This window comes from Dermacentor variabilis, chromosome 2 (assembly GCF_050947875.1).
Source record: "Dermacentor variabilis isolate Ectoservices chromosome 2, ASM5094787v1, whole genome shotgun sequence".
In the NCBI taxonomy this organism is placed as follows: Eukaryota; Metazoa; Arthropoda; class Arachnida; order Ixodida; family Ixodidae; genus Dermacentor; species Dermacentor variabilis.
Genome location: NC_134569.1, coordinates 778,843 through 802,747, shown reverse-complemented (window position 1 = coordinate 802,747; position 23,905 = coordinate 778,843). Strand labels below are relative to the sequence as shown.

General features: G+C 47.7%; 1 protein-coding gene across 4 annotated transcripts in view; it reads left to right on the top strand.

Annotated features, from left to right (window-relative positions):
• The window catches only part of Mo25 (calcium binding protein Mo25), a 171,359-nt gene extending 168,199 nt beyond the window's left edge, over nt 1-3,160 (top strand). For all 4 annotated transcript variants that reach the window (XM_075679520.1, XM_075679522.1, XM_075679521.1 and 1 more), the window contains one exon: nt 2,371-3,160. In XM_075679520.1, the coding sequence (XP_075535635.1) occupies nt 2,371-2,583 (213 nt within the window). In that variant the 3' untranslated portion in view covers nt 2,584-3,160. The remainder of the gene's footprint in view (nt 1-2,370) is intronic.
• The last annotated feature ends 20,745 nt before the right edge of the window (nt 3,161-23,905 follow it).

Below are 23,905 nucleotides of genomic sequence, written 5' to 3'. Positions count from 1 at the left end.
TCACAACCTCTTTCATGTAAGAAAGTTCGGTCAGCAACTGTACTTACCGTATTTACTCGCGTAATGAACCCACTCGCGTAATGAACCCACCCCCCACTTTTGTCGTCGAAAATTGAATTTTTTTTTTTTTTACGTCGCGTAAATAACGCGCACCCGCCCGCAGGGTCGGTGTTCAGCATGTTCGCGTTATCTCGGCTCAATTGGCCGGCGCTGTCGACTGTCGACGATCATAAAATTGTCTGATCGCGCAGTGATAAAATAAACATCATTTGAAGCCAACGATGCTGAACACCGGCGACGCGAACGCGGGTGACGCGGGCGTCGACTGCACGCTTTCGTTGATCGTTCATTGACCTTGCATGATTCGTTGGTGGATGCGCAAAGGGCTTTACTGGGGCGTCCTCTTTGAAATGGGGTGACGGCAGTTTCCACCACGCTCGGCTATTTTCTTTGTATTTCTCGAACCAATTTGTCAAACTTCTCTAGATTCTTTTTTTTTACAATGATGATGATGATGATGCAGGTTGCCGAGTGCCATCTATTAAATGCAAAGCAAACCTCTGCTTATAGCGCCATGCATGCGCAGTCCTATTTTGTTGCTGTTTAAGTGCTTCGCTACGACCTTTGCATTATTTCGTGCGTGCTGTGCATTTTCTGCGCGTTGTGCGATGGGGCGTTACGCTAGCTACACGGCCGGTTTTAAGCTCAAAGTCGTGGAGCATGCTTTGGAGCATGGCAATCGCGCGGCTGGACGGCATTTTAGTGTAGACCCCGTGCGTGTGCGCTACTGGAGGAATCAACAAGAGGAACTCAGAGCGACGAAGAAAGATCGCCGGGCCTTTCGCGGGCCGAAGCAGGGCAAGTTTCCTCGCGTCGAGGAAGAAGTTCTGAGCTATGTGAAGAGGCTCCGCAACGAAGGATGTGCCGTATCCCACGAGCTGATACAGAATCACGCGCGGGCCACTGCAAGAAGTCACGGCATTGCCGCGAGTGAATTTAAGGCGAGCAGTGGTTGGACGACTCGTTTCATGCGCCGGAACGTGCCTCAGAAGGCGTACTACGTTATGCCAGCGGCTGCCGGCAGACTGTGGGGACAAAGTGCGTGATTTCCACCGCTTTGTCATTCGGATCCGTGAGGACAAAAAGTTCCTGCTGTCGCAAATCGGGAACGCGGACCAGACGCCTATAAACTTTGACATGCCAAGAAACAGCACTGTCGATATGAAAGGTGCGAAAAGTGTGCAGGTTAAGACGACGGGCGCCGAGAAGCAGCGGTACACCGTGATGTTAGCTGTAACAGCGGACGGCAGGAAGCTGCCGCCGTTCGTCGTCTTCAAAAGAAAGACTCTGCCAAAGGGAACTCTTCCTGCCGGTATCCACATTCGCGCCCAGGAGAAAGGGTGGATGTCGGCCGAGCTGGTGTCCGACTGGCTGAAAACAGTCTGGGGACGGCGGCCCGGGGCTCTTCTCCTGCCATCGCTGCTTGTTATGGACAGCTTCCGCGGCCATCTGGAAAAAAATGTCCGCTGCCGAATGAGCGAGTTACGCACGGACCTCGCTATCATCCCAGGTGGCTTGACATCAGTGCTGCAGCCCCTTGATGTTTCCATTAATAAGCCCTTTAAGGACAACGTGCGCCGGCTCTATACAGAGTGGATGGCCGCGGGAAACCACGACCTGACTCCCGCAGGTAAGATTAGAAGGCCCACCATCGACATGCTCTGTCGATGGATTCTAGAAGCATGGAGTGTGATTCCCAGCGAGATGGTCGTCCGCAGCTTCAAAAAGACTGGCATCTCCAACAGCCTCGACGGCAGTGAAGACGACGCGCTGTGGGAAGACGACGACGCCGACGAAGTCGCAAGCGATATGAGTGGAAGCGTGGATTCAGATAGCGAGCCCGAGTGAGACAGACCATAAGCAGCCAGCAGCATGAAAATAAAAATGAATTTTTAATTCACATTCATCGCGTACGTGTTTTTACTATAAAGGTAAGGTTGGGATTGCGATTTTCCTATCTTCATTGTGACATGAAATTTCGACCTAAAAAATATCTAAATTTTTTTTCCCCGCGTAATGAACCCTCCCCCCAAATTTATGTCAACTTATCTGGAAAAAAGGTGGGTTCATTACGCGAGTAAATACGGTATTTGCATAAAAGGTCAAATATTGATATAACAATGTTGTAAAGTGCCTATTTTACCGACTTCATTATATGTAACGAGGTTTAACTATCACAGGAGGGTGGCTTCGTGGCCGAAGCGACTTTGTTATAACAAGGTTTAATTGTATGAGCAAAGTAAAATAAGACTGCATATGTGCTACTTATGGCACGCAAGCGAGCTAAGATGGTGCTACATACTGGTGCAGGTGTTTGTGGCCAACCCAAACAAGCCAAAGCCCATCCTGGACATCCTCCTGCGCAATAAGGACAAGCTGGTGGACTTCCTGAGCAAATTCCACACGGACCGGTCGGATGACGAGCAGTTCAATGATGAGAAGGCCTACCTCATCAAGCAGATTCGAGAGTTGAAGCCATTGGAAGGCGACCCTGTTACCACCACATGTCCCCAGGGGCACTGAGTCTCGGGGTTGTGTTGCTGCTTACGCCGTGGGTTTACACCATTCCATGAACACACCCCCACCCTCTCAAAAAAAAGGAAGGAATTAACGTTTGCTTGTAACTAGACTAGCTGCCGGTGCCATTGATGTTGTCAAGCCAACTGTGTGCAGAGGCACCTGAAAGCACACAGCAGCTTGGCCCGCCTGCTAGTGACCCTGTGCACTTTGGGCACCCCGTGTATCGTTTGTTGACGCTGATGTTGTGCTCGGACTTGTGGTGCCTATGCATAGCCTTTATGCAAGCTGTCTGCCGTGGTGGAGGATGGCCTAATGTAATGCGGGCAGAATAAAAGGCTCGGGTTTCTCTCGCAGCATGCTTGGCACAAGTGTTTGGTGCCTACAGGAAAAAAAACATGTACAGGATTTTGTTGCCATCTGGTCTGTTGTTGCTGGACTTCAGTAGACTGTGGCCACCCTTTCGTGCGGCATTTTTCAGGAGCTAGGAGAAAGACAGTGAGACGATGCAGATTTTGAAGAAACTGCAAGTAATATTTATATCACTCATAGTTACAATATAAATAAAAGACCAAAACTGTGAGACCGTTCATTTTCGAGTCCTGCACGTGTTGTTACCAGCTCTGCAAAGCAATCAACTGGAACCGCAAAAGGATGGCACTTTTCACAAGGCATTTACGTGACGGTGCACTACACACAACAGAAGCTGAAATGCTTGCTTAATATGTGGGCATTCACAAATGTCTGATACCACCCATGAAACATGCTCCTGAGAACTTCTACTGTGGCTTAGTGTCAAACTGCTTCTGTTACTTCTCCAGTCATTTCCTCCTCCTCATTACTAAATGTGTTATTAAATACCCTGTCATACAGGAACAGCCATGCTGTTCAAGACTGTAATACATATTGTTATTGACAAAAGCTGCGTGTTCCTTCAGGTGGATGGAAACCTGGTGTAATGATGATCCTCTGTCATGGCACAACAGGAGATTGGCCAATAATTAACCAGAAGCAGGAGCTTCTTTTCTAAGAGATGCTGAAGAACAAAAATAGCGCTGAACTGATTGCTTAGACAGCGCAACAATTATACTTGTATCTATAGCAAAATGTTGAACCACCACACATAGTATACTTCAGCAATACTTCATCCAAGTCTAATCTGGCAAAGTGGAGCTTCAAGTAACTTTATTCGCTTGATTGAATATCACAGCACGGTAAAAACAAGCCGGACCTTATCTACTTAAGCAAAAATTTTAATTGTTGGATGCAACTGTGCTTACCTGGTGTATGAAACGGAAAGGACACTATTGTTTATCCAGCTGAGGTGGAGGTGTTGAAAATCTGTAAATTCGAGCAATAATTTCTTGTTACCACTTTGTAAAAAAAAAAAAAAAAAGTCACTCGCTTCATTTACGAAAGATGTATCAGCTAAAATAAAGTTTGTAGGTTCACTGAGAGACGTTCCAGCTATAAAATTTGTCTTTTGTTTATAAACCATGGCAGCCTGGTACCCACAGCAAATTAATATGTTGTGAACTTGCAGAGATTAAGTATTGGAACATGCTTAAGGGGAGTGGTGGAGTAAGTGGGTCACTTTGGTTTCATCTTTCTATCTTAGAAACTACTGTGTATGTTACGTGGAAGCTTTAGCTTGTGAGCTTCTATCTAAAACCATAGGAGCGGGGAAATCGTTCTCAGCATTCACTGCACCAAGTTTGATGAGGTTTGCCAAAATTAAAAATATTTTTTTTTAAAGTTCAAATCTAGCAAGTGTAGAAAGCAGATATTAAACCATCAATTATTTAACAAAAATTGGAAATTAAAGCAATAGTTTACAACTCTAACTCTGCAATTAAATGTGATATCGCTATTCTATAAACTGAACCTATTGACATTTAACGGGAACAAAAATGTATTTATATGCTACTATAAAATACACCACTAACTCATGACTTCCTAAGTGACTTTTTAAATGGCACTTCTAAATGTGACAAATTCAAATAAGCTGTGAACTTGTACAGAGTCAGTACCATTTCAGACTGCAGGTGTGAAATTGCATTAATTGAAGCCACCACTGTCACCGGCGTTCTCAAATATCGAGTCGCTAGAACCTCTAGCCATTTGTGTTTGGTTACATGGTGCATTTGTTGTGTGGTCATTTTGTTTTGTCATGCACTTCACAACCAGTGTTGCTACAGCCATAGGTTGGCGAACCCACTCACGAGTCTACCCACCCAGACTTGGACCTACACATGAGCGAGTGCGATTGAGCCCAGCCAAGTAGAATTTTTGTGGGTTCAAGTCCGAGTGAGCCTAGCTGAATATAATTTAGGTCAATCTTGTCCTAGTGAATGCTAAGCAAGAAATATATTTTGTGAGTGATTCTGAGCGAGTTCCATTTATTTTGCTGACATCTGGCTACAGCTACTGATCTTTTCAAATTTTTACTGGTTCGGTGATGAGCCATCAAGACCTGCAGGCTTCGACATATTCTGGGAAAGCAATAATGAAATCTACTGCTTCTACAAAAATTTTCTAGTTTTCCTACTGCTGCATCAGTAGCCAATTGCTGAAGTGTGATCAACTTTTGCCCTTCCTTTTCCTTTTTTTTTTTTTTTCTCATTTATGGCCTTGAGCATATTCCGGTACACACTGAATGCCTCAGGCAGCAGATTTCCCCTGAGGCCCTTCCAAAACTAGGTTGAAGGTTGGCACAAGGCATCCATTTAATAGTTACAGTGTTAGAGCTTCCCCATGTACAGTGCCTTTTTCCAAAACAAGCACCATGCCAGGAATTTTGGCACTTATTGTGTTACTGTAAAACTACGGTAAAAGTAACTGAGCCAGGTGTACATTACTCTTCCAGCTAAACCACTGGCCAATCTCCACTGAAATTTTGCACACAGGTAACACTTTGTGTGAAGCTTAGTTTAATGCCACATTTTCAGGCGTTGCCAGTTTCGTCCAAGATACCTGTACTCACAGACAACTTTCTGTGGCAATGAAGGGAAAGGTACAGGGGCGGACTTTCTGCACATGGGTTAGCGCCCCAAGTAGTCTGGCAGAGTTTGGTAGCACTATTGATTTCTCGGAACAGGCGTGGAAATGAGAAGCCACAAAGTAAGTCAACCTCAATGCTCAGTGGTGTGTTTTGGCTTGTCTGTTGTAAATAAGGAGTTTGTTTTTTCTACCCCAGCTTAAACTGATAATGGATGAAAAGGCGGGAATTATTTCGAAAGCGATTTCGCTTGTGCCCGCTATGCCTCCATAGCGTTCCTTTGATTGCCACAGAAAGTTATTGCGAGTATAATGGTCCAAGCTAATGGACAGCTCGGTTCACTAGGTATGTGCTTCGAGCAAAATATTTACTGCTACTGCCACTAGAGGGAGGAAATTTATAGGTAATGTGTAATTTAATGTGCTAGTTGCAAATGTGCAACAAATTTTTCTCTGCAGAAGGAACATATTTTTTATAGAGCTTCTCTTCCAAATTTTTGTGATGACTGGAAGAAAATGTTTTGCAGTGAGCAAGCTAAAAGTTGTGTGAATATGTTCCTGAATACTCGGGAGTGCAATAAGCATTGTTATATGTTTCCACCTCTATTCTATCAAAAGTTATAAAAGTTGTTATAACAATGTGTCAAGATGCGAACCAAAGTGACAAAAACACTGACAGGAAAGAGTCACTTTGGTTCACATCTTGCCTGCTGTGGTGGCTTAGTTGCTGAAGAGTCGCACTGCTAAGCACGCGCTCGCGGTATCGAATTCCGGATGTGGTGGCCATATTTTAATGGTGGCAAAATGCAATAATGGTCATGTACTGTGCATTGGGTGCACATTAAAGAAGTTCAGGTGCTCAAAATGAATCCGGAGTCCCCCATTATGGTGTACATCACAATCGGATCAAGGTCTTGGCACGTAAATCCCCCGAATTTAACTTGGTGCGCATCTTGACACGTTATAAAAACTTGTAACTATTGATAGACGTAGAAATGTGAAATGATGCTTATTCCACTTCTCGAGTATTCAGAAACATATTCACGCAACTTTTAGCTTTACGAACCAACTAGCCCAGCAACAAGTAATGTTACGAAAGTTTGAAGTTGTAACTTGTTTTTATACCCTCAAGATTTCATGAATGTTTCAGTTGTGAAAATGTTTCAGGATGCAGAAGCATGGTATTACACAAGTACTCCTTGCAAGCCTAGCTGTCACATAGAAAAGATTAAGATTGTATGATTAAAAGTGTCACTATATATATGTATATATATGTGTGTATGTATGTATGTACCTTTCGTGAAATTGCAGACAACCCAAACAAAGTTTTGAGAAAAGTAGCAAAAACTAATGACCTTGTAAAGAAAAAACATTCTATTCTCCTGGATGCAGGAAATTCTGCAGGTAAGCAAGCCGGGAAGATGCCCTTTCAAATAAAACCCGAGGCTCAATTCTCAACACGCATGGCGGCTGCATGGCCACCATTATCCGCCATGTTGACTCTGGCTGTCGATAGCTCGCATGCCTTGAAATTTGTGCCGGGAAACGGAAGATTTGCAAAATTCAATTTTGCATTTTCAACAAGATGGCTTTATCTACCTTTCTTTCTTTTTTTTTTTTGTCCTTGGCAGCCATATTGTGACAGCGCTTCAAAACGAAAGTATGGTGTTCTAGATTCTAGTTCACTATAACGAAAGTGAACGGTAGCATACAGAAGCCATTGCAATGCATCTGCAATTTTGCGAATATGTGGTGGTGATCAAAAATACGCACCATGTCGGCTTGCTGATTGGCTGAAGGAATATGCCGTGTGGAGCGTCATAGGAAGGGCATTTCGTAAACGTCAATTTGACTTTGCGAGATGTTGCGCTGGGCCCCCATTGCGAAGATGTTCCGCCATAAATTGTGGTGCGACAAGCCGTGTGAATTATGCCAATGAGCAGCCATATTCAATGGCAGCTGAGAGGAACACATATCGCCCAAGGAGGTTAAAGAATTGCTGAAGTGGAAACAATGTCCCGAAGGTGAAGCCACAAAGGAGATCCTGCGCCGCCTGCTTTATTATAACCTCGGGTGATCTGCTGAGGCCTCCGTTTGCCAGTTACATCTGCCCTCCTGGAGAAGTGCTTGTAAAAAAAATCCAGTCAATCATCACAACAACAAAAGAAACTCTGTGCCCTTCCACTTTGTAAAGAAGGACGACCAGCGAAGCTGTGTGCGTGGGCCCCTTAATGGCGAACAGCACGTCCGCCACGGGTGGGCCCGGCACTGCACTATCTTCGAGATCGGCCCACGTATGGGTAGTGTTTAATGCCTGCTTCACCTTCGCCGTGGGTCGGGCCGGTATTGCACATTCTTCGGGATCGGCCCACGTGTGGGGAGTGCTTAACACCTGCTTCACCTCCGCCGCGGGTTGGTCCGGCATTTCACTATCTCCGGGATCGGCCCATGTATGGGAATTTTTTGCTTACCATAAGACACGAAAATTTCCTTGGACGGTAGAGGTATCCAAAGATGCGCATCGCAAGCTTTCGCTGTGCTATAAAAGCCAGCCTTCGGTGTAGCGTCTGTTTTTCTTATTATTGAATTTTGCGGCCGACATGCATTCTTTGATTGCTGCCATTTGACGTGCAGGGAGGTATAACTTGCTCAAGTTATGTTCAAGCGACTCAGTGCTTATGCTCTCCATTTGATTTCACGCTTGCCTAAAGTTTTCCATCACAGCTTTCAACCTCACTGAAAGACTTTTTTTTTTTTACCTTTTTAAAGCAGAGTTCACTCTTCTTAAATATAATAACTGCTGAGAATTTGGAACCAATGAAAACTGAGGCCTGCGTGTTCCGGCTGCAGATTTCCTGGCTAATAATCAGCTGTGAGAAGTCTCACTGTTTCAAGTAATGCAAGACACCTCGAACATGTCCTAGAATCAGGACGAACAACTAGCGGGCACTGTTTGTGACGCCATCGACGCCCCCCCCCCCCCCCCCAAGTCCATAAAGCCACTTGCGGACTCGCCTCTGAATAACATCAGCGTTTGGACGTCCTCGGCACAACACTAACTCATCGACTCGTTTCAGCAAGGTAGTGATGTCTTCTACGCTCATGGTGTCACAAGGGAGTTGTAACCCAGGTAGCACAAAAGAGATACATAGTGTTTTTATATCATTTATCAGAGACGGAAAAAATGGTTTAAAGAAGACGCGAGTAAGACAACTTCGTTGGTAAAATGTATATGCCTACCAATGTCCGGCTTAATTACTTTTTTTGAGACGATCTAGAACAGCTCTTCAAAACGTATTCGAAAAGCTGGTCTTGAAATAGGATTGGGAAAGACACAAATAATCCCTTTGCATGGGCTCTTCATATAAGATTTCTAAATGCTTTTAATACGTTATCCAAAAGCTGGTCTAGAAGTAGTCTTGAAATGTTTGCGATAATCTGAAGCTCCTTTTCGCGGTTTCCAAATTAGCCGAAGCGACGGTGTCTGGTGCTACTGAGCTCCTGGCGCAGTGAGAAATTCACAAACAGTGCCCGCTAGTTGTTCGTCCTGATTCTAGGACTTGTTCGAGGTGTCTTGCATTACTTGAAACAGTGAGACTTCTCACATCAGCCTATAGAGGCTGATGCATCCTCGACCAAGTCGCCTGAGAAGGCAACATGTCCACGAAAATGAATTCGCAATTCCGCCTTTGATATACAGCAACAATGTTTATAACCAAAATGGGAATGACATTCCGCTAAGAAATGGGTGCGTCTTGACAATCGGCCAGGCCAGGCCTCTTCTGCCAAGAGTACATGAAATGAGCATGTCGCAAAGCAACACTTTATTGCAAAAATTAATACTTATGCAAGGTTTGAGCAAAATATATGAGAAATTCAAAGTAAATCGAATTAAGAGCACATCAAGAATGAATAAAACTACCAGAAACAATTCTTAATGAACTAGAAATTGATCACCAATGACTAGAACATGCATAAACGAAATTCGTAAGTATGCATACAATGATGAACAGGAACGCGAAGTGTGCTAAAGTTCTTATTTTGCACAGTAAAGAGCACATGCTATCAGATGAACAGACTAGAGTTATTTAGAAATTGATATCGCAGCAACTGCAAGAAGCAGAATGAAAATGCAACGTTTACCCGCATGGTATCTGCCTACAAGCTATGTTAGCAATAATCTAGAAGCTTGAAAATAACACAAAAAGGAATAACACATACCATCAAAACTCAATCCTTTAATAAAAACCAAACAATGGGAACATGTTAAGCTCGAAATTATTGCCTGTACAGTACATCAAATGTAGCAATGGTGAGAGAAAAGAACCATAAAACTAAAAAAACAATCTAGTGAATGATCCTAAAGAACACTCAAACAAGGAAATCTGCGTAACAAGTGTGCGCTACTGTAATGCAGAGTACGATGAGACTGAGTAACTCTATACATAACTAAAACAGTCGTAGTACTCTAGTATGCGAGAAATAAATGTGCAAGCCTCATTATTAGGAAATTGTATAAAGCTGCAAATTTGCTGGCCGTGGCAGCCGCATTTCAATGGGGGCTAAATGAGAAAACACCCATGTACTTAGATTTAGGTGCACGTTAAGGAACCCCAGGTGGTCCAAATTTTCGGAGCCCTCCACTACTGGCTTTGGCACATAAAACCCCATAATTGAATTTTTGAACATGGAAATTAACTGAAATGCACAGGAAGCTGCGCTTCGGTAACCAAGGGAGCAACAGTCATAATATATTCGAATCCGTTTATATAAGCAGCATTGTACAAAAGGCACATATGTACCACTCTTGCAAAAACAGACATAAGGTCACAATTAATCATTTGTGAATACATTGGTGAATACATTAGTGCACCTTGCACACATCTCCAGTCTCCTAATGTAAATAACAGAAATTGGCTCACCATCCCAGCCCTGCAAAAGTGGATGTCCAGCGAAGCTGTTTAATACCACCACTACAACTGCTGTGGGGGTATGCAGTGCTTTACTGCTTTAGAGTGATGGTAATTTTGACAGCACGCCGCCGCCTGTAGTGGGGCTGCAAGAACACTAAAATCAGATGCTAGGCTGGTTATTCCATAAATGCAAGGCTAGGAACGTCACTTCCCAAGTCGCAAGTTGCCATCGCCGCAGCCGCTTGCGCAGCAATAATTGCTGTCGGGAAACGTATGCGGGAAGCGTTACGTGCTTCGCATTGTTACCAGGCGCACCTTATCAGTTATGTCGCTCGGATACTTGTTTTGCACTTGTTCTTTATTGAAAGGTATGCTGTTCTATATGTTGCATCCATGCTTCCAAAAAATGTATGCACTGTGCGCTTCGCTTTGCTGAAGCCTCTGTCTTACGGGGGTACGAGCCATCGCTTCTGGCCTTGCACTGCCGCCGCAATTGGCCCACATTTTCGGTAACAAACAGAAAAAATGCCGACCAACTAGAGGCTAACAGCTTCGCTGTAAAAAGCACTCTTAATGACAAAAACCTTTCACACATATGTAGCCCCGAGCCAATGCTTTACCAGTTCACCCTCACTTTCACATCCAAAAATATTTGGCACAGATGCCAGGCAGAGTTCCATTGATGAACAGCTTGGGAGCACACCACTTTGTACTTTACAGTTCCACTGGCAATGGCACTGCCATACATGCTGGTACTTGAAATGTTTTTAATGTAGGCACACTTGCTACCCTGGACAGGTATGCCTGGATATTTGCACTGGTGCTCCATTTCGTCGAACTGGACACGACATTTTGCACTACGCTGGTAGTTGAAATGTTTTGAATGCAGATGCAGTGGCTTCACCAGGGCGACTTGCCCACATACCATCTCTGACACATGTATGCGCTAACTCTTCACTTGGTGGCACTGAACTTTAAGTGTTCCCACTCAGTGTGCTTGCCAGATAAGTGGGCAGACCTCACACTCAAATTTTGCAGCTTCTAATGAAACGTATAGCAGCACACTTAAGCTACAATGTGAAAGATATGCTAAATTTTATGACTTAGGAAAGTGGCATGAGCACAAAATATGGAACTACAACACTGTATCCAGACCATAAAAATGAACATGACCAACGCTAACTATAAAAATGTATTGCGGAAATTGTTTTGAACAGGCTGTTCAATGAAATGGGCACGTAATATGTAGATTCCACATTACGTATACGAGGCATTTTAACTATGTAATGACAATGTAAATTGCGTTGACATTGTAAATCGCCCTTCCTGTGCTAGCAATCTGATTGCTTGCATTCCTTAAACGATTTGGAGGACGTACTTAAAAGCTGATAAGGGAAGATGCCCCGATGTATGTACACGTATTCTCCCGCCCTTTGACCAGGGGCCACTGTGGTGATGCCAGTGGTCTGAACGAGAACGATCAGTTGGCACATTGCAATGAAGCAAGAATTAAAGCCACTATGTACTTAAGATATTATCACGTTTTATGTCACCTGTCATCTGCTTACTACCACTCAAGGCACCACGCTAAGTTACCAAGCGTTAGTCTGATATTGCTGCATTTATTGGCACACTGTCACCTTGCAATCACATTTTCAACTAAGACCTCCAGGTAGGGACCAATTGACATATGCATTTAATTATGCACAAATCCATTCCGCAATATAAGGCTAAAATTGCTGTGCAAATAACCCATATTGCCGAAGACTACTCTCCACATACCGGTTACGAGCACTCTCGTGAGGTACCCTTCCAAGCGCTTCATCGCTAAAGCCCCTATAGGCACTACTCATCGCATCATCATTAGAAGAGCGCCAGCAACGGCTCGCGGATGGCGAGACAGCAGGTGTCTCTTGTGCACGCGCACACGGCAGCACCCGAGTCCCCCCCGTCCAATGAGAAGTCACGCCGTGGCTCCTGGTCTTCGGGGCGCGTGAAAGTGTCTTCGTTGTGGAGACACGGTTCACCGTTGATAGGCCCCTGTTAACTCTGCTTGCAAATTGCGTGAAAATGCTTTAGGCTTGAGTTTTTGTGCACAAGCTTGCTCACAATAAACCAGTTTGTTTAGTGTGCTTCATTGAAGAGTGCTACAATTCTGGTGGAGGTGCGGGGTATGGTTTCAACTCTCCAGTTCGTAAGGGAGCGGAGCACCGACCCTCAGCGATTGGAAGACAGAAAGGTCTGGGTCGTTCGAAGCTCCAATGTATCGCGAATGCAATCAGCACTCCTCAGAACAGTGCAGTATGACAGACGGGTGAAGGTCGAATGCATGCCAGGGGCGCGATTCGAAGCTGTGGCGGAGAGAGCCAAAAACAAACTGAATGAAAACAGGGAGGGAAGAAACCTGGTAATTTTGCATGCTGGGGTGAATGACGTCCTGCAGAATAGGGGGCGAATGCTGAACAGACAGATTCAACAGGGATTGGCGAAACTAAGGGCGACCTCTGAGGCAGTGCACATCGCCCTGTGTACTGTCCCAGAGGTCAGGGGAAAGGGCCCTTTCATTGAACAGGTAGTAGTGGCCGATGTAATGATTAGGGAGTTGGGGCGAGCCCTCAGGTGGTGATGTGGTGGAGGTGAACAGAATGATCGGGGGAAAAAACTTCCCCCCTTTCAGCCCGGATGGCATTCACTACACAACACCTGCGGGATGGCAGGTAAGAACAAGGGTGGGTTGTAGGGCTCAGGCTTTTTTGCAGGCACGCAGGGCAACCCTGCATGCCAGAACATAAAAGATAAAGGACAGGGGAGGGGGTGCAGGACAGGAGCACGGAGGCGGAAGAGGAAGAAGGCAGTAAATGTGGTGTTCATCAACATGCAGGGGGGAAGAAATTGCATCAAGTGGGACGAAATAGAAGACCAATTACAAACTGAAAATTTTCAGGTATATGGAGTTGCCGAAACCCATTTAAGAGATGAGGAAGAGCCACCATTCATTGCAGGATACACCTGGGTAGGGTGTAACAGAAAAAGGAAAACGCAGAGGAGGGAGGCCTTGGGATGCTAGTGAAGGGACAGGACTGGGAAAGGGTAAGGGAGAGCTGCAGTGAGCACATGTGGCTCAAGGGCACCGTAGGGAATGTAGAGACAATCCTGGGAGTTGTGTATCTGAAAACGGGGAATGAGTCGAAAGAGGTGAATGCAAAACATTTCAAATGTATGGCCAAGGACATCAGGGAGATAGCTATGAAACGGGAGATAATCATCCTAGGGTACATGAATGCACATTTGGAATACTTTGACGGGGCGACAGATGCAACAGGGCAGATGTTAGTAGATTTTTGTGAGGCCCATGATTTTGTAATAGTTAATACTGAAATTAAATGCGATGCGAAGATAACATGGGAAAGAAATAACTCCCACTCGACAATTGACTACTGCCTAATGTCCCACAAACTGTATGAACGGTTGGGAGGTATGGAAATTGATGAGGAAGGTACAAAAAGCCTGGGCAATGATCACAAACGAATCAAAATCAGTTTTGGAAGGACAGTACCACTGGTAGAAACTAAAGAAAGGAAAGGTAAGAGCAAACTGAATGACAGGCAGCTACAAGAAATGGCGAAAAAAATTGAAAGCATGGTATCCAAGCAACCGCAAAGGGCATGGTCATACGACAAGTTAATAGGTATTTTTAAACGAGAGCTAGAGAAGGGACAGATTAGGAAACTAGGAAGTAAGCAGGGAAAACATAAACCTAAAAGCTGGTGGGACCGAGAAGTTCAGGAGGCCATAGAGCAACGCAAAGATGCATGCAGAAAACACAGAGCAGCAAAGAAAAGGGGAGCCCCACCAGAAGAGGTGGAGACAAAATGGGAGAATTACCTTGCAATGAAAAGAGAAGCATCGGCATTAATTCAAGCCAAGATAGCTAAAGTTGGGGTACAGTGGTTGTTAGAGATATGAAAAGAAAGACAGAAATGCCTCTAAGAAGTTTTGGGAACACATAAGGCAACAGAGTAAGACAGGTGGTTCAGCACTCAATGACCACACCAGAAGGAACAAAGGTAGAGGGAGAGGAAGCTCAGGAATATATTAGGTTAACAATAGAGGCAGCATTTGCAGAGCCAGAGGGTAGAAAAATCGAGAACGATAACAACAGCAGGACAGAATCAGAGGAGGAGAACAGAGTGATGACAAGTAAGGAATGAGACAGAATGGAACACAAGGTCCCCCGTGGGAACAGCGACAGGATCTGATGACATACCTATGAAGTCGATATACATATTAGGCCAGAAAAGTAAATTAAAATTACAACAACTTATTGAACAAAAAGTTGAAGGGGGAGATGTTCCACAGGACTGGAAATCAAGCAGAATGATATTAGTTTACAAAGGTAAGGGAAGCAAGCTCAACATTAAATCCTACAGGCCAATAACTGTCGCATCAGTCATATACAGAGTAGCAATGCAGATGGTGAAAATGAGAATGGAGGAATGGGCAGAACGTGAAAAGATCTTGGGAGAGCTGCAGAATGGATTTCGAAGGAACAGAAGGCTAGATGATAATTTATTTGTTATAACACAGTGCATAGAGATAGCGGCAGCCAGGCAGGAGCCGCTATGGATAGCTTTTTTAGACATTAGAGGAGCCTATGATAATGTAAACCGTGAAAAGTTATGGAGCCAGTTGAAGGAATATAGTCTAGATAGAAAGGTGATTGGATTCTTACAACAAGTTTATACAGATAATGAGGTAAAGATAACATGGGAGGGGGAAACTACAAAGCCAGCTAAAATAAGAAGAGGTCTCATGCAGGGCTGTCCATTGTCGCCCCTGCTTTTTATGATTTGCATGAGCCAAATGGAAAAGAGGCTAGAACAGAGCACAATAGGAACCAACCAGTGGCGTAGCAACAGGGGGGGCCGGGGGGCCGTGGGCCCCGGGTGCAAGGGGCCAGTGGGGGGGGGGGGGGGGGGTGTCATTTACGCCTGAAGACACCCCTCTTGGCTTGACTGGGCGCAAATTGCAAAGAATGCTCCTGCATCCAGTAGCCCGAGCTCATGCATCCGATGCGTTGCGCCGCAGAATTGTCGGCTGCAGCTCTATCAACACCCCACTAAATAATTGCACGAATGTGCGGGCTAAAAAAAATTAATTCGCGAAATGGTCGCTAAACTACTCGCCTTAGCGGAACGTTTCATGTGGGGTGCGCTCGCGCTGTGCGTTGATGCTGGGAGCAGGAGTCGCTAAACATACAGTGAGGCGTTGTAAGGCGTTGGGGCTCTTGGGTCCCTCTCCCGTTCAGAACGCGCAGCGAAGACGAACAGAGACAGCAGCAAGAGGGCGTTCAACCAGCGCGCCCGGCGCTCGCGGTTACAGCGAAGCGCTCGTTGAGAGAGACGTTGCATAAGTGCGGCCGTCAAAAGTCACGAATGGAATTCTCTGCATCGTCTTCAAACTCGGTGCGGCCGAAGAGTTTGGCGGCGTATGACTCGACAGGCTGTATATAGTACCGGGCGCCGCGACGTTCAACTCGCCTTTTACTTCCCCTCTCGCGCTCGCTCCGAAAAGCCGCTGCGAAACCTGCCGTTATGCTTGACGCTTTCCTTCCTACCCTCGAAAGTTTCAGAAAACTGTTGTTGTTGTTTGACTCCATGTCACAAGTACAGTGTCTGTGTCAGCTGCACAGAATTTTACAAAAAAAAAATTACCGACGATTACGTTACTTCCTAATGCGAAATTTGAGCGCAGCAAATAAGCTGTTTCACCTTTTCGATAGATTGAGGCAAAGAAATCGAGCAACACATGTATGCGCTATCACAGAATTTTTTTTTTTTATTTTTCACACGTATTCCTTTAACAAAGACTCCACTAGGTAAGCTTCTGCTTCGGCGGCACGCACCTCTGGATTCTGACGGCGACGGCGCTGGGCCTCTGCTCTGGCAGCTCGTTTAGCAGCAGCAGCAGACGGAGGACTTCCATCGGTCGTCTCGCTCATGGCTCAGAAAGAACTGGCAGATAATTTCGCAGTGGCGAACGGCAGCGGCAATTTCGGCTCGGGCGGTGCACATATACAGATCCGCCGCCACCGATCTGGCTCTCTGATTGCCACCGCACAGGGCGAACGGCAGCGGCAATTTCGGCTCGGGCGGTGCACATATACAGATCCGCCGCCACCGATCTGGCTCTCTGATTGCCACCGCACAGGGGTTGCATTGGAGGAGGAGCGAAGAAAGGAATTAAGTTCGAGCCGGCGCTTTGACAACCGGAGACTCGCAGGAAGAGGGGGGAGGGGGGCGGCGTGTACACCCAGCGGCAAACGATGGGGGCAGAAGCGCGCGCAGCAAGCGGACAACACGATAAAGGGAGGAGGGAAGAGATAGCAGCGACTGACTGATGCCGCTGACGCCGATAGTGAGTCAACCCCAGCTGCGGAGTTGGTTTCAGGGACAACGCCGCCGATGCCGACACAAACAATATGATACCCTCGCTTCCGCAGCGCTAAGAACCAGGTCTAGCCGTGGGAAGGTGGTCACGTATTCGTCGACGTGCCGGGGCCTACGTGAAATAACCGGCGCGTCGGCAACTGAAGAGTACCCTATCCGCCACACAAGAACAGGGGGGGTGGGTGGGGGGACCCTTTCCTCCTCTTTCTGCATGGCGGCGACGGTGTTCTATGCAGTCACGTTATCTTGACTCTCTAGCGGCGTCAGCGGCATCCAGCGGTATCAGTCGGTCGCTGCTAGCGCTGGGGGGATGAAATGGGGGCGGAGCTGGTTACGAGGCCGACGACAACGCCGACGACGACGCGAAACCCAGGAACGGACGCCAAAGAGCTGCGCTCTAAAAGAACGTGAATTTTGTAAGGATATTTCCCGATACTCGATGAAGTTATGTGTCTTTGTGATTACTAGGAACTCGGTAGCGCGAAAAATATGGCAGATAAGTAATAACCATATCCTTAATAATTCCTTAATTAGTACCTATAGAGGAAGCACTTCAATTCCAAGAATTGAGGACTGAAAGTCATATTATTAACTCAACAAAAATTTCTTAAACAAAATCGTTTTGGGCGCTACGACCTACAGTACTTTGGCACGGCGGGCGGCACCCAGTATGGCAGTAGCGAAAGAAATATGAAATAGTGGACCAGTGGCGTTGATCCCTCAACCCTCTCCATTGCGAGTGCAGACGAACAGGTTTAATTCGCTGGCACGGGCTTCATGGTGACGCCAAGAATCGACGCGAAGCGTGCTCTATTCTTTTTCCAATCTTTTGGTGGTACCGCAGCTCGGATAATCACGTTTGTCCGCATAGCAGAAAATAAAAACAAGGCTTTATTGATCATAATGAAGAGAACTCGTAATTGTCATAGCATTGGCGCCCGCGCAGCGGGGAGGCAGGTGGCGTTTTTCGTTTTTCTAATATGGTAGGGAGATCAGCGTCACTGAGACACAATTTAATTTTCGTTTTCGTTCATGGCTGCCCACAGCCAAAATACTGCGGGCCATAGTACCTACGACGATTTTTGTGAAGTTGTTGTTGGGCAAGATATGAATGTCGGCCTTCAATTTTGCAAATCCAATGTTGCCGCTTAAACTGGTAATTAAAACTTCATAAATTTTTTTTTACTTGTGACGTGAGCCGTATTTGCCACGATGCCGCATTTGTATTGGTTGCCAAGCCTTACAGCCTGACAGAAGATGTGCACATGTGCTTATCACAAGCTATCAGTGCAGCACCCTGTGTTATTTGGCGCAGGAAAAAACAGCCTGTGCTGGCCTCGGGCTGCACCACTGGAAAAGCTGGCGCCACCGTCGGCGTGACGTGCTATTAGGGATCACGTGGACATAGCGGCCGCGTCGGCTGCTTCGGGAGCGCCGAAGCGAGCTGGAAACGACAGTTTAAGTTCCCTCGTACGCTGCAGTCCTCATTTAGTGGCGAGATTTTCCCGCTTCGAGTGTCTCCTTTACAACGATTGAAAGCACTACAATAGGTAGTGGCTACCTTTGAAGGCGCCCAACATGGTAGGCTACTGCTCGGTGCCGGACGTACGCAACGGAGCCCGGTGTGAGCCTTATTCATACGTAGCCGCAGGACAAGAAGCTGCGTGAAGCTTGGCTCGCCAAACATAAAACCGGCAAACAGTCATCGGCTACAACTCGGATATGCAGCAAGCACAGACGCGAGGAAGATTTCTGCTACGACGCCGGGTCTGCGATGTTCTAAAAACGCGCACTGAGATGCTCTCCTGAGTCCGATGCCCGACTAATGTCATGAAGGTTTGGTCTATGAACTTGTCGATGCTATAGATACTGGCAAGTTCGCTGGAGTGGAAAGGGAGCGACGTAAAGAAAGCATGGCATATGGTCATGTTTGTATTATGATATAATGCACTGGATTACAAAAAAAAAGCAGCATCGGGAGATCGCACGCTGAGAACACCGATAAACATATAGTGCGATGCAACTCGAGAAATAATATTGAAACGTCCAAGAATTTAGAAAAAAAAAACGATTGAATCGTCGCGACGGCACATCACAGTCCCCGTAGGCGTCGAAGTCTCTACAATGAAATTATTTTTGAACAGCTCTGATAGCGCTCACGCAACAATGGTTGCTTGTATACTGTCAAATGCTCATATTCTGCGGCCTGAAGCTCATGGCACGGTGCGAACACGCTCACGCGGAGAAAGCGAAACAGTGCGCGGACAAGCATGCAGACGCGCAGTCGGTCACTGCGAAACTGTGCGATCGCTGCATTGAGGCTTCATTCTATTACGCTCAATTTAGTTATATAAACACTATAAGAGCATATTTCACATAGTTTGCTCTCAGCATTTACCTACCTTTCACGCAAGAAGCCGGTTCGGGAGACTCCATCGCGGCGACCGCGCGCAGTGGCGTTCACTGTACGTATTCTGTAAAGAGATAGCGTCTGCAAACAATTCTGTGCTTTCAGTTTGCCCAAGATTATAATTTAGTCAGTAAAAACCTTCTCTCGCTTCGAAAGTACTTACAGAAATGTCCGGGAGAGCTCGCGCGTGGTGTTTTCAGTGAGCGCTGACAGCAAAACCTATGAGGAGCGCGCCGCGTGATCCCTCTTACTACGCCAGCGAGGCGCTTCCGATAGATGGCGACTGCCTAACTCCTCGCCGCCAATACCTGCGGCATTCGCGATCTCTGGGAAAGAAAGCGAAGGAGAGGGTGACCTAGGGGACGTGCGCGGTATCGAAGGCGGCTGTACTGGTGCTGAAACCCGGAAATTGTCGATATCCTTGCCTTCCTCGACTACAGCCGGGGGGGGGGAGGGGGGTGACAGAAGACCTATGGGCCCCGGGTGCCAGGCGACCTAGCTACGCCACTGGAACCAACACAAGCTATATGTTGGAAGGGCAGAAGGTAGCTCAAGTACTAGCCGGACTGATGTATGCAGATGATATTGTACTGCTTGGTGACACCCGAGTAGGGCTACAGGAACTAATGAGCATATGTGGAGAGGATGGAGAAAAATTCGGACCAATTCAGTAGAGAGAAGTCAGGGATAATAGTATACAATGAAGAAAGGGGGGAACCATTGGAAATACAAGGCACCAAGATTGATCATGTTGAAAAATACAAGTATTTGGGCATATGGCTAAACGAGGGCAAGAAGTATTTGGAAGAACAGGAAAAAATTATGATTGAAAAAGTGAAAAGGAACTCAGCTGTAATGAAACACAAGGCACTATGGAACTATAATAGGTACGAGGTGGTTAGGGGGGTTTGGAAAGGGGTTATGGTACCTGGCTTCACATTCGGAAATTCAGTACTGTGCACGAAATCGGAAGTTCAGGCATGCATGGAAACAAGACAGAAGTGTAGGCAGGTTGGCCTTAGGAGCGCACGGGAACACTCCTAATGAGGGAGTGCAGGGGGACATGGGATGGACGTCATTCGAAGATAGAGAGGCAATAAGTAAGCTAAAATATGAACAGAGACTCACGGCACTGGGGGGAAAAGGCGGGCGGGAAGCGTGTACAAATATCTATACATGAAAAGTTTGAACACAAAGTGGACACTCAGAACGAGGAAGCTGAGGATTAGATACCTACAGCCGAGGGAGGGGGTCCAACGTGGGTTCTAGTGTGGGAAAGGAGGTGAAGGAGACGGAAAGAAAAAGATGGGAAGAAAGAATGCTATGAAAGACAGCGCTAGCTCTGTATAGGACACAAAAACAGGAGATAAAGAGAGAGCTCTTATTTGATAACTCGCGGGGCAGCTCACTATTATTCGAAGCTAGGACGGGGGTGTTGAGAACGAAAACATACAGGGCTAAATTTGAAGACGTGGACCTTTTATGCACAGCTTGCGGGGCTGAAATGGAGACCATAGAGCATATAGTGCTGAGATGCACAGACCTTCGCCCGACTCTGGCAGAGGGAACAGTGGCAGATATGGAAGGGGTATTAGGTTTTCCTGGAGAACGAGGGTAAATAGACGAGAAAAGAGTGGCAGTAACGAAGGGGACGCTAGAGGATTGGTGGAGGAAGTCAAGGGAGAGATAATACCATAAATCGGGGAGCTAATGTTTTCTATACTATTTTAGATAGTTATTTTGGGGGTAGGAGGGGAGTGAAAACTAGTTTAAGGAGAAGGGGATATAAAGAAAAAAAATAGGAGGGGGAGCAAAAGGCTAGGTGGCGCCAGCCGCCGTCTGTTACAAAGGGTGTAGCCGTCATCCATCCATAAACACCGATGAGCACAGTTGCTCGGCAGTCAGTTGGTCAGTCCGTGGGTCAATCATCATTCATCACCACCACACTGCATAGCGTCTGTCTAACGGAAGGTGCCTCGAGCCCTCCCTTGTTCACGAACTCGGGTGGATCATGACACTGGCGACGAGTACCCACGGACCGTCCCACGTACGCCGCCGCGAGCGGCGTGGATGGTCTGTGGGTACGGAAGGCTCGAGCCGTTCGAGGGAGATGGGTCCGCCTGGCCAATTTACAAGGAACAAGTTCACATGTTTTTCCGGGCAAACGACACACGCGAGGCTAAACAGCGGGACATTTTCCTGGCCAGCTGCGGGACCCGCGTCTTCAGTCTCCTGCTCGACCTTCTCAAGCCAGCCACGCCATATGTTAAGGCGCTGGGTGAGCTGCTCGCCATACTGTGCTCTCATTTCAACCCAGCACTGTCCACACTAATGGAGCGTTTCCGCTTCAATAACCGGAGCCGCCGGGAAGGAGAGACCCTCGGGCAGTTCGTTGCTGCGCTACGAGGGTTTTCGGGGACCAGCTGGACTCGCTGCTCCGGGACCGTTTCGTCTGCGGCATCAACAACCCCGCCATGCAGACGCGGCTCCTGGAGCTTCCCGACTCCTCGCTGGACGACGCCGTGAAGGCAACGCTACGGGCACCCTATTTCCATGGAGCTGGACACAGGGGCCAGCGTGTCTGTCATGGCCGGGAAACGGTTCAAGCGTACCTTCCTCGACGTGTCCGTCGAGGCTTCGGGCGTGATGCTGCGCAGCTACTCCGGGCAGCTCTCCCGGGTTCAGGGTCAGGCACAGGTCAGCATTCGCTTTGGCGACAGGGAGGCAAGCCTTCCCCTTTACTTAACGAAGGGGTCGTCGCCAACGCTGCTGGGCTGAAACTGGATTCATGCACTGGGCGTTCGTCTGCCAGAGTACCAGGAAGCCAGCCTGCATGTGGTGCAAGACGTCCCCAGCCTCCTGACCGAGTTCAAGTCCCTGTTCCAGCCAGGGGTGGGCACATTCGCCGGCACAACGGCAGGCAGCTGTGTACCTGAGGGAGCCCGGCCACGTTTTTTCAAGCCTCGCCCACTGCCGTTCGCCCTGAAGGACGGGGTCACCTAGGAGCTGCAACGGTTACAGCGAGAGGGCATCCTGGTGCCCGTAAGACGTTGTGGGGATGCGCGTCCCCAGATATCTCTCACTCACGCGCGTCCCCAGATATCTTGTTTTCCCCCATCTCCTGCAATCCCGCCTCGCCGCGTGGCCTGCGTGACGTCCGCGGCGGTCGATGTGGTTGAAGCGCGGTGCGAGAGATGGCGCGAGTGTCGCGCCGCTGCGGGGTTACTTGGGCGCCGGGAGACAAGGCGCTGGCTCTTTCCCGGCGGGTCGGGGAACAGCGCGGACATTCCGCGCGCGGCGGGCTGTCGCTTCCCCGGCGGGTCGGCGAACGGCGTGGACATCCCGCGCGCCGCCGACCCATGCTTCTGCGAGACCGCCTCGCGTGGCCGCCTTGGAATGCGCCACCATTCGCGTGACAGTACGCGCGAACGACCAGGCGTTGGGATCCAGCATGGGGCGAACATATTCGCTCGTTTTCCGGTCGCGGTGAGTCGGACTTCTAGATTTGTCGCGCGCCCATCGGCATGTTTTGTGGATAGCAACTCGGCTAGCAGGCATTGATCTATGAAAGGTGCAATAAATGCCCTTGTGATTGTTTGCACTACTGTGTTGTCGTTCCTTTGTCCCAAGAGTACGGAGGTGAGATCCCCCACATCTGGCTGCCCAACGTGGGACTCGGGACATAGGACGATAGATTTAACAGTTTGCTTCGTTCGAGACCTTTGTTTGAACCGAAGCGTAGGCCTAGCGTGAATTTTGATCGCTAGCGTCGGCGGCGTGCTTTCTTGAGCGAGGTGATGGTGGCTGTAGTGTGTTTGAACATGTCAACATGCTAAGCCTTTTCGCAAGTGTTTTTTTTAATGACATTCGTCAGTACGAGAGCCACGTGGTCTGCATCCTGGGAGAGCGAGGCTGAGCGCCCACGGAGCAGTGGCAAGCCTGAAGCGAGTGAGTACGGAAGCCTCGTGGGTGGTCCGAATTTCTTATGTAGATAGCTTCTCCTATCTCTTTGACTCGGATGAAGTCGCGGCTCTGGGAGCCGGGTGGCCGCGGGCCACGGGTGCCACTACGGGCTGACTGGTATTGCGGCCTGGCACCGGGCGCTCCGACACCGTCTGGGACGGTGGGCGCCGTCAACTCGGATGCTGTGTGCACCGAGCGGGGTAGGACCACCTCACAGAGCTGACGTCTCGCGGCTGCCTGTTTTGCGTTCATTTTGGGTGTTGATTTTGGATGCCGGTTGTTGTCAGGGTAGCGACGCTTTAGGCCTAAGGCTTTACGGAGCTGCCTGTCGCACGTGGAGGGACACAACCTGGTAGACCGTGGCGTTGAGGTGTTGCAATTTGCTTCCCTCATTCTATTTAGCCTCGCACGAATTGAAATTACTCGTTCGACTCAAGGAAGCGAGCTTCGTTCACGTGAACTTAGCATCTGAGTAGCTGCCCGATCTTTGATAGCCGAGTTGAACATCGTACCACGTGGGCGATGCGCATGCATAATTCCTATCCCTTGCACTACTTTAGTGTTTGCCGAGTGTGTTGAATGTACGCAGCGTGATT